Here is a 16,360-nt window from a genome sequence, read left to right on the forward strand (position 1 = left end):
AACAACAGTATGTACAATTCACAGATACAATTCTTTTCCTATCTACATTTCCCTGTTAATACAGCATTCTGCAGGCAAACTTTCCCTCTATAATCATACTTGCCTTAAATAAAACATGTGCAAATGAATTCAACCATTACCAAACAGAGTAGAGCCTAAAGAAATTAAGTGCTCTTTCATATCTTCTCACTTTATTTTCCTTTCTCTTACGAGTCTCAGCCAATTATCTATTTCCCTCTCTTTGCTGAATTTGAGTAATAAAATTACCATATCCAGTCTCTATGGATAAGCAAGAGTTATGGCCAAGATACTACCATTAAAGATATCCCACGGTATCCCTAGCAAAAGACAGAAAGTCTCTCTCTCTACTCCAAATTTTCTGAAATTTACAGAAAATACAATTGTATATCCAAAGGAGGGGGGTGAATGAATGGTCTTCTTTGAAATTCCTTTGAAATATGAGGACACAGCCTTTTGGAAGAGAAGAGTGGAAGAGAAGGGAGGTGTTTAAGTATGGTTATCATTCACCAATCACAGGAAGAACAGATCCTTGCATACTCCTAAAAATATTATCTGTACTACTTTCAACAAAGATTGCATTTTCCTATCAAAAGAGTATTTCCAGGGGCGCCTGGGTGGCTCAGTGGGTTAAAGCCTCTGCCCTCGGCTCAGGTCATGATCCCAGGGTTCTGGGATCAAGCCCCGCGTCGCGTTGGGCTCTCTGCTTAGCGGGGAGCCTGCTTCCTCCTCTCTCTGCCTGCCTCTCTGCCTACTTGTAATCTCTGCCTGAGAAGGAAGGAAGGAAGAAAGGAAGGAAGGAAGGAAGGAATCTTTAAAAGAGTATTTCCAACAGGTTTCCTAGTAAGCCACCCAGAGTCCATTAGTTCCTATTTCACCTCCCTTCTAGAATTAAAAAAATGCATTTATGGTACTAGCTCAGATATGTAACTATTCAAGAGATACATTCTATAAATATTTCAATATATATGTATTTATTAAACTCTCAGTCAGAAAAAAATAGTATGCCAGTAAATAGACAATGAAAAATTCTTTATTGAATGAAGGAAAACACAAAGTAGAGTAAGCCAATACCTACACAAATACAAGCACAGGTCATTAATTCCTCATGGGGGTACACAAACACCTTTAAAGGAATATGCAGGTATGAAAAACTTAAGCTAGAAAAAAAATTAAAATTTTAAGTGGATCAATTTTCAGCTCAATTTGCAAATAAATGCATTTTCCCCTTAACTGATCTACTTGGAGACTCCTGTGGTAACTATCTCATCACCATTGTCCTTTTCAAATTTCCCTCTGTTCTGATCACTCCACTCCTAGGCTGTATCAGAAAGGCGTATGCCTCTCTCCTTATTATGCTATACTTCTAGGAAATATATATTTAAAAAAAAAAAAGGACTTTGCTAAGACTTAGCAAATGACTATTAATTAAACCTGTTACTCTTTTGCTTAGAAACACTCCATTTAACTAATATACTGGGAATGGTTTGCAGGGGAGGATCAATCCTACATTGACTACCCCAAGATATAAAACCTTCCTTGGTGCCAAATAAAGGGACAATTCTTGTGAAAAACTGGTGTTAGGAAACATTCTAGAGCTAACGTTAGAGGATGGGAGAGCTGAAATGAAACAAAAAACAGACTTGATGCTATACACTCTCATCTTAATGAAAAATAATATTCGTCTGTTAAACTATTTTTAAAAGCCTCATTCATCTCATTAAGATACATTTTCAATTAAATTTTACTTATGTTTAATAATTATTTAACAATACTTATGATGTGTATCGATTAGCTGATTAGAAACAATTACAATGATAACTCATGGGAAAAGACATAATGCATAAGGTTTTGGGTTATAGAAAATTGAATTTAAAAAAGTCCAACTTAACATACATATTTTTGTTACAGAGAATTATGATCGTATGATAAGATTACACAAAAATGTATTACCTTAAAATTGTGGGGGAGAGGTAGAAGAAAAAGAGAAAAAGAAATGATGAAAATTTTCTGTTGAAGACCTTGTTCATCTATTTTTTTTAAGGATTTATTTACTTAGAGAGTGAGTGAGTCTGAGTGGGGGAGGGTCAGAGGGAGAGAGAAACTCAAGCGGACTTCGCGCTGGGCATGGAGCCCAACAAGGATTCAATCTCATGACCTGGAGATCACAACCTGAGCAGAAACCAAGAGTCAGACATTTAACTGACTACACCATCCAGACACCCCTTGTTCGTGTATTTTTAAATCAAGATCAGAATTTTATTTTAGTTAAACCTTTTGAGACAACTGAAGATTCACATGCAACTATAAGAAATATTTCAGAGAGAGACCTTGGGTACCATTTTCCCAGTTTCTCTCAATGGTAGTATATTCATGTATTTTTTTTGAAGATTTAATTAATTTATTTATTTGAGAGAGAGAGAGAGAGAGAGAGATCACCCAGGCACCCTAAAAAATGGACTGTCATTTATAATACTTAGATTCATCTAGGGGCATCTGGGTGGCTCAGTGGGTTAAAGCCTCTGCCTTCAGCTTGGGTCATGATCTCAGGGTCCTGGGATCGAGCCCCACATCGGGCTCTCTGCTTGGCAGGGAGCCTGCTTCCCCCTCTCTCTCTGCCTGCCTCTCTGCCTACTTGTGATCTCTCTCTGTCAAATAAATAGATAAAATCTTTAAAAAAAATTTAGATTCATCTAAAAGATTTTAAAATATCATTTTGTAAAATACCAGAAATTATGGTCTTTGCAATATACTTAAGCTTTTAAACAAGAATTTTAGATGTTATCATAAGATTATAATGGAGAATATAGTCTTCGAAAATTCCCTTAGGGACCACAATAGCAAAATGTTGCTTTGAGTGTCAAACTAGCCCAAAATTCTATAAAGTAGAGGCCCAAAATAAGGAGTGGCTAATCAACTAAGGATGATCAAATAAAAGCACAACAGAAGAGCTGACACTACGGGCTAACTTTGAAGAATGAACTGACCACCCAGGTGGGTTACGAAGGAATAGAAAGAAGCATATTCCCAAGAATAGAAAGAAAAGGAAAAGCATCACCAAAAAGAAGTGCTCAAGGGATCTGGCTATGGTAGGCTGCTGGGAGATAAACCGGAGAGATACAGATCCAAAGAGCTACTTAATTCAGACACTAACCTCAGCATATCTAAAACAAAAACCCCTGAAAAGGCCACTATCCTCCAGTAGGAGGTATGATTAGCAATGAACCATGGTAGGGGGAAAAGTCAGTGAGGCCAATTATGAACTCTGACCAAAAGAAACAATTAATTTGAGGCACAAAGAAAAAAAAAAAAGAAAGAAAAAAAAAGAAAAAGAAAAAGAAAAAGATAAGAAAAAAAGCATTCTGAGGTTATCTCTCTATTGGGAGACAGTTTGTCCAAGAGGCCTCAAATAGGACCTTAGCTAAAGCAACTCTCAGAAAATGGTTCACCTTCTCTCTATTTACATATTCACAAATAATTATTAATCTGTCTGTCTGGGTTCCTCAATACTCAGAGGGTATGCAGGGTACCTAAGTACTTGTCTCACTGTAAAGATACAGCCTTTGGTATTTTAGTTTACATCTCAGTTTCAAATGAGCTTTATTATTGCTACTCTGTCCCTGGAGTATGAATCTCTTTCTAGATCTCTGAGATTGAAGAGTGAACATCATAAATTCACAGAAAAGACACTGTGACACTGTGAAGCTCCTTAGGAGCTAGTCTTTCTGAAATGAAAGCCTGTCTGCTGTCTTACAAAATTCAGGAGTACTACTGCTGAATACTACTTCTTTGCAGGAATTTAAGTTCCTAATTTATTTGACAAATGTATGGTCAGAAGTTGTTAATCTGGGGGGGCACCTGGGTAGAGCTGTCAGTTACACATTCAACTCTTGGTTTCAGCTCAGGTTGTGAGATCGAACCCCATGTCGGGCTCTACGCTCAGTGTGGAGTTTGCTTAAGATTCTTTCCCTCTTCATCTCTCCCCCAAGCTTGCTCTCTCCCTCTCTAAAATAATAAATAAATCTTAAAAAAAAAAAGTTGTCAGTCTGAAAGGTAAAGACTTGCTATTCTGTCCAAATATAATGTCGAAAAATAATGTTGTCATCTCACTGATGTTGTTTTGACTAGATTACAAACATTCTATCATGGTATAACAAATACAAAGCCCAAAGTCTAATGCTGATTCTTTTTTATACTGTCTTTATGTATATTTTATATGTAAATTATCTTTTTATATATATCTATATATAACCTTTGTTAAGACTAAACTATCAATACTTTAGGAGCTAAGATAAAAAGTCTACGCAGAAATTAAGATACACTCTGTATTTTTAAAAAAGCATGTTTTAACTTACAAATATAAAAACATTATACAAGCATATTTTAATTTTGCTTATAGTTGCTTCTCTCCTGAACAGAACAAATCTGTTCTTACCCAAAGATTTTTAGCAAACCTGGTGTAAGGCTTATCAGGGAGAAGCAAATAGGTAAAGTCAGCTCCTAACTCAAGAATTAAATAGAATTGTCATACTCAGCACATCAAAAATCCCCACTTTCGATTAGTATCTAATTAAAATTTTGGATGTTAAATTTTACCTTGTAAAACACTGTTCTCGAGTCTCAATCTTACAAAGACCATAAATGAGAATCTATACTATGACTGCCAGGTAAAATCTTATAAATAGTACCTCTTTTCTGAGATACCTTGGTCATATACCCTTGAGGAGGCAGACAATGCTGAGCCAATAACTATGCCCAAGAAGCCTGGCATTCAGATCCAGGCACTTAAGAAAAGGCTTTTGTTGTTGCTTTTTGTAGCGTTGTTCTTAACATAATTCCTGTAATCCTAAATGGCAAAAAGACATTTAGAAATTGTTAAGTTACCATATTTCCTTGATTCTAAAACACAAATTTTTTCGTATTTTAATATTTCTGATGAATCCTATAATCTGTAACATTTTACAATTAATTAGCACATTTTTTCTTAATGGCATTTAAATAATGGCATTCTAAAACCAGGGATGTTTTAGAGTCAATGAAGTAATAAAGTAATAAAATAAAGTCAATAAAGTAATAAAATACACAGTCCCGGGGCGCCTGGGTGGCTCGGTGGGTTAAGCCTCTGCCTTCGGCTCAGGTCATGATCTCAGGGTCCTAGGATTGAGCCCCGCATCAGGCTCTCTGCTCAGCAGGGAGCCTGCTTCCCCTTCTCTCTCTGCCTACTTGTGATCTCTCTCTGTCAAATAAATAAGTAAAATCTTTAAAAAAAAAATACACAGTCCCAAATGGACTGGTGAATGACTGAAAGAATTTATATATATTGAATCATAATCTTCCCACTCAGAGTGTACTATGTCTGCAATGGATTTCAGACAGTTACAGCACATAACCAGTGAGTTTTCCCTCTTCCTGTTATGCAATAATGGCAATGTCTTCTCCATCAAATCGTAACTATTTTTGACTGGGTTACATATATATCATACTTAACTCTAGGTCTAGAAAATTTTTTTATTTTTTTTCTGAAGATTTTACTTATTTGAGAGAGAGAGAAATGAGTAGGGAGGGGAGGAGCAAAGGAAGGAGACTCCCCGCTGAGCAGAGAGCTCAAAGCAGGGCTTGATCCCAGGACCCTGAGATCATGACCTGAACAAGGAGACAGATGCTCAACCGACTGAGCCACCCAGGTGCCCCTAGAAAATTCTTAAAAGCCTCAAATAAAAAGTTCTATTTATTATCTTATTTATGTTGTTAATATGCTGTTAATGTATTTTTCTCATATTTTTGCAAGGAAGCAATGACAAAGGAAAGATCAGTGTTCCAAGTATGGTTTGTATGTAACTTGATATTCTGGAAAAGTTATCTAGCCATTATTTATAGACACTAGTTACTAAAAATGCATTTTCACTTCTTAAAACCTGCTTAGCTCTAAAATAGTTGATTGAAAATTTCTGATACTTTAAATGCCTGTACGAAAAAAATGTATTTCAATTCTGATCAACCTCTGGAAAACCAGTGGCCACATCAGAAAAATCTATAGAATCCCTTGGCTAACAGGCTCTATAGAGCGGAGTTACATTCTCAAACATTAAGGTAAGTCTAAAATCAATAAATTCAATTAATCCAAAAGAAGCATCATCATCAGTACACTGATAAATGAAAGACTATAGTTCGTAATTTTACCAGTAAAGCACATTTTAAAAAACACTAAATGGAAAAGGGATTTAAACATTTAAATGAAAGATATTCACTATGTTCATATAACAACAACTATCAAAATTACTTTCACTAATTGCAGAATACAAGGATTCCTCAACCATCTCAGGAGCAGTATGGTATAGCAACAGCAGAGTACTAGTCATGTGACCTTGGGCAAGTAACCTCACCTCTCTGAGTCTCAGTGTCCTTACCTGTAAAATAGGGATATTAACACTTAAAACCCACAGGATCATTCTGAAGATTAAGTGAAATAATACATATAACACATGTAATATGGTAACTAGCTTATAATTAAAGGTCAGTAAATGTTAGTTGGTATTATTACCTTAAGATTTCAACATATGTTGTATGCCAGGTCATTTCTCATATACCCTTATATAACACTATCAATCAATTCAACTAACAACTACTAATTAGACCTTTAAGGAAATGAAAATAAGCCAATGTGGATGGAACAGCATCAATAAGGAAGGAGGGGGAAATGGCATTAGATAAGATGATGAGGGACCCTGTAAGACATGTTAAGGAATTTTAGGTTTTACCCTAAGTGCTATGAGAAACCATTAAAGGGCTTTAAGCAGGAGAGTAATACGACGATATGAGTTATAAATCCGGGAGGAGACTGTAAAGGAAGAAGGAATCCATTCTGTAGTGTCCTGACCAAGAGATGATGATTGCCTAAGAGTATCGACAGTTTTGCCAAAGGCATGATAGTGATGATGATGAAAACTAGATGAATTTGGATTATTGTGGAACGTGAATAAACAGAATTTCTGATACATTAAGGAATGAGGGAGAGAGAGAGAGAGTAGACTATGTGACATAGGAGACCCAGGAATGACATACTTTACATAAAATACTGGTAAAATACTTACCTAATACATATATAATATCTTATTATGGGTAAAATTTATAAATAAAACCATGTAATTAATGTTGTAATGCCTTTTCACATAGAATTCCAACTTTGACTAACACCAAGCATTTATTACCATATACAGTGCAATTAGCAAAGTTTTCATAAATTGAAAGACAATGAAATGAGCTGAAATTTCTTGCTCTCAGTATTAAGAGAATAGCTGATAACAATTAAATGAGAATTAAGATGACTTACAATTCTAGCATCTTTGCTACACTTTTAAAATGTCTTCCTTTAAATATGTCTGTAAAGCATTTCAACAGAGGAAAACATTTTTTAATATTATGTATATTACGTATATGTATAATATACATACCTTTTATTATAATGGATAGAGTATACCCATAACTTTGTGTATCTTATATGTGCACACGCACATATACACTAAAAACTCTGTAAAGGAGTCTAAGTGTCTAGCATTTCACAGATACAATATAACTCTAAGATTAGAGGGGTAGATGGAAAAGAGAAAAAGTGAAGAAAAGGAAGAGAGGGAAGAAAATGAAAGAAGAAAAGGTGAGAGCAGGTGAAGATGATGGTTTTTGTTGAGGAATGACCCCCTGTTCAGAAAGGGCTGTTGATCTACAAACAGGTGGATCCACCTATATGCCTGGTTGGCATCATGACGCTGAGCACACAGGAACTAAATAAAGCACGTAGGAAAAGGGTGAATATGAGAGCCAAGAGACTCGGACAACAGTTACTGTTTATGGCAAGACCTGCTTGTCCCAAGGGACCCATTTTCACATAATCTATAATTATCTCTTCGCTTTAATCGCCTTGTCATTCCTAAGGCTCTCCTGGGCACTGGAAGAGGAAAAGCTCATTAACTAAACCTTTTCTCCTCTCTCCAGCCACCCATGGCTTTTAATTGCTTGGTGTGTTATTATCTAGGAGTGCAACTGGGATCATTTTCATAAGAAAGGGAGGTAGAGAGGAGGAAGGGAGCCATGAGTCCCTGAGGTATGCACCACAGAAAAACCTTTGCTTTCTCAATTATTTATGCCAGCTGAGGTTTTACAGGCTGAATAAATCCATAACTCAAGTTCATTCTGAGCAGTCAGATTCTCAAGGGGGAGTTGCCCACTTGCCTATACACACTTGTGTAGTCCTCAAAGAATAACCAGAATGTAACAAGACATATGTCATCCAATTTATCACCTATCACCAAAGTGTTAACACAATGTTGATCATGGGCAACACAGTGAAATAGAGAAGGATTTCACTAGTACCAGCCAAACAGATGTAGGGAAGCAGGATAATCTTTTTGGTGCTGAGGACAGTGGTATCAATGGTACAGAAGCATTCCAGAATGACTTAACCAATTGAAAGCAAAAAAATCCAAATTTTCAAATTTTAAAACATAAAATACGTCTATTTTGTATATGTATACTCATGAAACTTTGGAGTCTTACGTGGATTTGTCCAAACAGATGCTATCTAACAATGTGAAGCTTTGAATAAATAACTGAATGGAATTTCATACCACCTGATTTTATAAATCACTTAAAAATAAAACAATATATGTTGTAGCTTTTTCTGCAATTACACCTCTCTCAGGAACATTTTAGAGTACAATTTACGTGTAAGGGATAAGCTTTTACACTTTCACTCCAGTTCATATTTTTTACCAAAAATACAAAATTAAAGTATAATCACATTCATTGTAGTTTATTATACTTATATTATGCCACTTTATAATCAGAACTAAAGAGCAGCCAATCAAAAGATATTTCTAAAATATTTTCAAAATCCAATGTTGTTTAAAAATTTTTAACTTTATAAGTCAATGATGAAAGCATCTCTTTAAAATTCTACAGGCTTTTGTGTTTGACCACAGCAGTGACCTCTGGTATTTTCTGCCAAAACAGTTCATTTGTCTCACAGAACAACTAATCAATTCCAGAGCCCATCAATCATCTTAGTTGTATACTGGTCTGGTCTTGCTTAGAGAAGGTCCAGATGGCTGCCTGTCTAAGTGGGATTAATAAAATTCTGATAGATTACATAGCATCAAACTACAAATACAACAGGGAAGACCAAATCTTACTGTAGGGTAGAATGGACACTGTACATGCTTCATTTATTGTATTTTTAATTCTTGCCCTAATTTCTCAGTTTACGTGCCAACTTCTAGATAAAACCTTCTAAGCATACAAGTCACTAAAAGTGATTTCTTGTTAAGTGAGTCAGTGTACGTAGTGCAGAAGCATTTGACTCTTTGCAAAACCCTATGCTTATTAATCAGAGCTTCTTCTACCCATCTGTAGTATAAATGAAACACATCTGATCTTAAGACTAGAGCAACTGTCTGTGAGTTAAAAGATTTGTCACTCTCTTGTTTCTATAGTTCCAAACACAGATTCTAATAGTACTGGCTCTTCCTTTCTTATTTTCCATTTTCTCTTACAAAACCAAACAACCTGCACTTAATTCTATAACCAAACCAACATGTGATTTTAGCTAACATAAGCCCTGTGCCCTGGGTCCCTGTTGTGGGGGTTCTGTGCTGAATGACAATAAAAGTTAACAGTTACATAGTAACTTATTTTGTGCCAGATACCACTTTAAGATGCCTGGGCATACATACTGATACAATCCATGTAAGTGTCATATGAGAAAAGTAATATAATTATCCCCATTTTGCAAATAAGGTAACTTGTCTAAGGTCACAGAGCTAATAAGTGGTGGAACCAACATCTGAGTGCTGGCAGTTTGGCTTCATAGTATTTTATACTTAATTAGCGTCACACTTTGTCTCCCTACAGAACAATTAACCAGCTTCATGATGGAAAACTGGTGTCGGGGGGCATCTGTGTGGCTCAGTCAGTTAAGCAGCCGACTCTTGATTTCAGCTCAGGTCATGACCTTAGGGTCATAAGATCCAGCCCCGCATCAAGTCCCCTGTTGGGCTCTGCGCTCATCATGGAGTCTGTTTGTCCCTCTTCTGCACCTCCCCCCGCAAAATAAATAAAATAAAATCTTTAAAAAATTGGTGTCAGCGCTCTAGAATATTAACACACAGATCTGTACCTATGACATTATATTGTCACTTTCTGTGACAGAGTAGAAATAAGGGTCAGAACCAAAAGAGGCTCAGAATTGGCCCCAGTGGCCCTTAGCTCAAGAACATTTACAACAGGGACACCTGGGTGGCTCAGTCAGTTAAGAGTCTGCCTTCGGCTCGGGTCATGATTCTAGGGTCCTGGGATCGAGTCTCGCATCAGGCTCCCTGCTCAGGAGAGAGCCTGCTTTCCCTCTCCCTCTGCACCCCTGTGCTTGTGCTCTCTCTCCCTCAAATAAGTAAATAAAATCTTTAAAAAAAAAAAACAAACATTTACAATAAAACAAAAACGGGCCTTAACTTATCACCTACAATGCACATTCATCAGGAAAGCCGCCAGAACAATGGAGCCCAAGCCTTATTAAATGACTTTATCAGATACTGATTTTTCCTGATCTTTAAAAAAATTTTAGAAGACTATATATATTAAAATATCCAAAACAGACCTTCAAAATACTTTTTTAGGGGGCTCCTGGGTGGCATAGTCGGTTAAGCATCTGGCTCTTGATTTTAGCTTAGGTCATGATCTCAGGATCATGAGGTCAAGCCCTAGTCGGGTTCCATGCTGAGCACGTGTAGTCAGCTTGGGATTCTCTCCCCTTCCTTCTGCCCCTCCTGCTCGTGCTCTCTCTCTCCCTCCCTCCCCACTCTCTAAAGTAAGTAAGTAAATAAATAAATACAAAATGCCTTCTAGTTCCTTATTTTGTAGAACCAAAAACATTGGTTCTACAGAAGAGAACTTTTCCGTTCACCTAAGTTTACCATTTAACATTTCTAAAACTCTAAAACCTGTCACTTTCACCTTTCACCTCAGGTGAACATAATTCTGCCAAGAAACTGTAATTAATTTCAGTTAAAGCACAACTTCCTTTTGGAAAAATAAAACACCAGTTATAGTTCACCTAAGTAAAAACAAAATTTGATTATATAAACTTAAACAAATAGCCTATATTCATTGTTGCAACTGCATTCTTATACTTTAGAAACAACAGGGCCACATATGATACTTTACTGAAAAAATCCAACATTTCAGTTTAGAGTAATTTTTATCATGACCTAGTTTATTATAGTGGAATTCAGTTTAATTACAAAATAATTTCTCAAATATAAGAAAATAACTAAGTGCTGTTATTTCTGATCTGCTATTAGCAATGACAAAATTAATGTCTATAATAGTTAAAAGGCTTTCAGTGGTTCACATTCATGTTTCCTACTGTTTCATATCTTAAAAATACGTTCCAGAATATATAAGAAGACTAAAATTTAGATGACTTTAAAAAAAAAAGGCCAAGACTAAAAATCTTAGAAGAATGTGTCACATGACTTTAAAGAACAAAATCCTTTTCCTGATTTCCACATAGTGCTGAAAGAAAAAAATTATCCAAGAAATTTTATATATAACATATAAAATGTAAGATCCTTGTTAAATAATACAAGATGAACATTAAGAATGTTTTAAAATTGTGGTTAAAAAAACAACAACCCGCATAACATAAAATTTACCATCTTAACCAGTTCTAAGTGTATAGTTCAGTAATGGTAGGTACATTGGTTGTCCAACAACCAATCCCCAGAAATTTTTATCTTGCAAAACTAAAACTCTACACCCATTAAATAACAACTCCTCCTTTCCCACTTCTTCCAGCCCCTGACAACTCCCAGACTACTTTTTGTTTCTGTGAATCTGATACTCTTGATACCTCCACTTAAGAAGAATCATACTGTATTTATCTTTTTATGAATGGCTTATTTCACTTAGCATAATGTCCTTAAGGTTCATCCATGTTCTACAGTCTATGTCAGAATGTCCTTCCTTTCTAAGGCTGAATAAGATTCTCTTATATGTATATATATCACATTTTGTTTATCCATTCTTCTGTCTATGGACATTTTGGTGGCTTCCACCTCTTGGCTATTATGAATATAGTGCTACTATGAACATGGGTGCGCAAATAGGTCTCTGAGATCCCGTTTTCAATTCTTGTGTATATAAAACCAGAAGCTGAACTGCTGGATCATACAGTAATTCTTTAATTTTTTTGAGAATCCTCTGTAATATTCTCTTTACTGTACCATTTTATACTCAACATGATTTTTAATCTTTAAGAGAAATAATGCTAATTTCACAATGACAACAAATTTAAAACTTTTTTTTCTAAAAAAGAACATAAATATTTTCTAGAAATTGTATAAGCTTCATGGGACTGAATCAATACTTCCCCTTACATACTTTAGCTCAGACTGCAGCCATACTTTAAAAAAAAAAAAATGGCATTTTTATCAGTGTGAATAAACTGTGAATAAACCTAGACATATACATACACACACTCACACACACAAAGAAATAAGGTATTCTGAGGAAAACTAACACCAACAACAAAACCCCACGGTTTCAGATTGTGTGAGACACAAAACCTTGCCTTACCAACTACTTACGTGGTGGGAAAACTTACTATCTGGCACTGATTCAGATGCTTACTGACTTCAAAGATAATATATCTAAAAAATTTTCCTGCTATTTATTATATTACTAGAGATACAACCAAATTAGTTTCATATTAAGAAAAAGTTCTTCACAGATGGAAGTTTTCAGAATTAAACATACACACACACACACACATATGTATACACACATTTAGATGTATGTATCTCTATTATCAAAAACTAGAAGAGAAATTACCTGATGATTTCTTCATGATACAGAGAACTAACAACAGGTCCACCAAAACCAGTATTTGCTTCTTTTCCTTTCTTCTCTGGTGACTGTAGGAGGACAGAAGTTGAAAAAAAGACACATGTAGTAAGGCACTGTGTATTTAAAATAGTTACAAAATACTACTTTTCTAATGAATACTAAAGATTTGAGGTCCACCATTTTTCTAAGGCCCTAGTAACAATTTCAAGATGGTACCCAAAAGGCAAGATGACCCTCAGGTCATCAGACTAAAGGAATGAGTACCCACTAGCAAACCAAAGTCATTTCACTACTGCGCTCTGGAGCCACCTAAAGTCCACCATTCCCTTAGCTGATTATAAGATGTCAGCTTTGTTCACTGTGGAAAAAACTGATGCTCAATGTAGAAAAATTAAAAAGAAATATGACTTATACATACCAGATAAAAATGTAATCATGAAAATCTAGTTAGCAAAACTAAAACTTCCAAGTAAGAAAAAAATTAAACTATAGTAAAAACTTCAAACTCAACCATAAAGAAAAGTAAGTTAAATAAGTAAATAAATAGAAAATAAAAATAAAAATAAATATTTTTAGGTGGCAAGAAGGAAGGAGAGAAGGTGGAAGAGAGAGAAGAAAGGAGGCTATGATCTAAAATAAATGAAAAAAGAAACAAATTGTTATTGGAAGACTTTCCAAAATCAAATATTCAATAAGCCCTGACCCTCAATATTCTCAAAAAGCAGAAAATTAAGATTAGCAAAAGATCTGAACAGACAACTTACCAAAGAAGATACACAGATAGCAAATAAGCAAATGAAAACATGTCCAACATCATACATTGTTAGGGAAGTGCAAATTAAAACAACGATGAGATACTACAAAAAACTCTCAGAATGGCTAAAATACAAAAGACTGATAACAATTAATGCTGGTAAAAACATGAAACCACCAGGGGCTCTCATTCGTTGCTGGAGGAAATGCAAAATGGAACAGCTACTTTGGAAAGTGTTTTGGCAGTTCTTATAAAACTAAACATGGTCTTACACATACACGATCCAGCAATCTTGCTTCTACGTATTTACCCCGCCAAAACTGAAAATTCATATCCACAAAACATCAATGTTTAAAGCAGTTGTTGTTGTTTTTATAACTGGCAAAGCCTAGAAGCAACCAAGATGTCTTTCAATAGGTGAACAAATAAAATGCGGAACATCTGTACAACAGATTATTCTTCTCTGAAAAAACGAAATAAGCTGTTCTATATTAACGAAGAAAAATGACAGTAAACAACTAAAAGCATTAATTAAAAAGGAGACTTTACAACTGGTAACACAGGATTAAAAAAGGATTTTTAAGATACTATGAATAATTATACACCAACAAGTTGGATAACCCAGAAGAAATGCATAAATTCCTACACATATATAACCTACCATGATAAAATTATGAATAAAAAAAACTGAAGAAACCTATAACCATTAAAGAGATTGAATTGTGGAGGATGAGAAAATTAAGGCCATCCCACCTAGAGTTTAGCATTAGCACAAGTACAGCCGTTTTAGCTTTGGCAGCCATCTTAGGCCCCTGTGACCAAAGGCTGAACTTTCCCCTACTTTACCTTAGTTCTAAGAAACCCACCCTGCTTTAGTTCCAGGAAAGTACCCAACCCTGTAAACAGCCTGGCAACAGCTAATCAGCTTGCTACAGAAACATCTGAAATTTTACCTCCCTCCCCTCCAAAACCTCTTGTAATGACCCATAAATACCCCTGCCTTAACTAAGCTCAGGGTCCAAGTCCCTACTCCGCTGTGTGAAGTATACTTGGGCCTAAGCTTAAGCTTGTCGAAAAAACCCTCGTGTGACTGCATCGGTGTTGGCTCCTTGGTGGTCTCTCGGACACGAAAACTTGGGCATAAAAGAATCAGAAATTTAAAATCTCCCAAAAAAGAAAAGCCCAGGACCAGAAGACTTCACTAAAGAATTTTACCAAACATTTACAGAATTAACACCAATCCTTCTTTTTTTAAAATTCTCTATGTGTATTTTTTAGTAAATTAGAATAAAATCAAATATATATATTTTTTCTCACCATAGCACATACCCTCCCCAATGTCCCTCACCCAGCGACCCCACCCCTCCACCGCCCTCCCACCTAGCAACCCTCAGTCTGTTTCCTGAGATTAAGAGTCTCTTACGGTCTGTCTCCCTCTCTGGTTTCATCCTGTTTCATTTTTCCCTCCCTTCTTAAACTCTTCCAAAAAACTGAAGAGGAGGCAACACGCCTAACCTCATTTTATGAGGCCAGCATTACCTCAATACCGAAGGCAGACACAGAAACCAGAAGAAAACTATAGAGCAATATCTGAGGAATACTGATGAAAAAGTCCTCAACTAAATACTAGCAAATTGAATACAGCAGTACATTAAAAGGATTATATACCATACCATGACCAAGTGGGATTTATTCCTGTGAACTTAAGGACAGTATGGTTCAACACATGAAAACTGATCAGTGGAATATACTACATTAACAAAATGGAGAAAAACTGTGTGATCATCTCAATTAGTACAGAAAAAAAGTATTTGACAAAACTCAACACCCTTTCATGATTAAGGGAAAGAAAAACAACCCATTCAATAAACTAGAAATAGAAGGAAACTATTTCAACATAACAAAGGCCAAGTGTGAAAAGCCCATAGCTAACCTCATACTCAATAGTAAAAAAAACCTGAAAGCTTTTCCTTAAAGATCATGAACAATGCAAGGATGCCTACTCCTAACACTTCTATTCAACACAGTATTGACAGTCCTAGCCGTAGTGCATGGAGCACTGGGTGTGGTGCATAAACAATGAATCTTGGAACAGTGGGGAAAAAAGTCCTAGCCAGACCAATCAGGCAAGAAAAAAAGGGGGGGGGCAATCCAAATTGGAAAGGAAGAAGTAAAAAGACCTCCATTCACAGATGACATGATCTTATACCTAAAGTTCCACTCTACATACACACATACAGACATACAAGAAACTGACAGAACTAATTAACAAAATGGAGCAAATTTGTAGGATACAAACTAACACACTGAGATCATGTAATGTCTGAGAGAAAGAGAAATAAGTAAGTTTTCTAATATTAAAAAGTGATCAGTATTATGGAAAAAATGTGGGGAAGAGAATTGCAATTTTAGGGCCTCACAGAGAAGGTCATTCCAATAAAGACATAAGGGAAATAAAGAAGTGAGCCTTGCAAAACAGTTAATACAAAGGCCCTGTGGTGAGGGTATGGTTAGAATATTAGAAATGTATGCTTAGAATGTTAGAAAATTTAAGTGTTCTCTGCTGAAGGCTCATTAAAATATTTCAGGGGGGAAGACTAGAGGCAAGAACACAATATTTATTTATTATAATATTTATTATAGTACAGTCAGCAATGAATTATCTTTTACTTGTGTGAAAGTGTTTCTTTTACC

At 35.6% G+C, this 16,360-nt stretch overlaps 1 protein-coding gene across 3 annotated transcripts in view; it reads right to left on the reverse strand.

The window, feature by feature from the left end:
* LOC111150826 (acyl-CoA binding domain containing 6) overlaps nt 1–16,360 on the reverse strand; it is a 200,649-nt gene that overhangs the window by 115,779 nt on the left and 68,510 nt on the right. For all 3 annotated transcript variants that reach the window (XM_022508448.1, XM_022508450.1, XM_022508449.1), the window contains exon 4: nt 12,898–12,980. In XM_022508448.1, the coding sequence (XP_022364156.1) occupies nt 12,898–12,980 (83 nt within the window). The remainder of the gene's footprint in view (nt 1–12,897; nt 12,981–16,360) is intronic.

The sequence above is a fragment of the Enhydra lutris genome, unplaced genomic scaffold (assembly GCF_002288905.1).
Source record: "Enhydra lutris kenyoni isolate GAN:26980312 unplaced genomic scaffold, ASM228890v2 scaffoldscaffold24, whole genome shotgun sequence".
Lineage (NCBI taxonomy): Eukaryota > Metazoa > Chordata > Mammalia > Carnivora > Mustelidae > Enhydra > Enhydra lutris.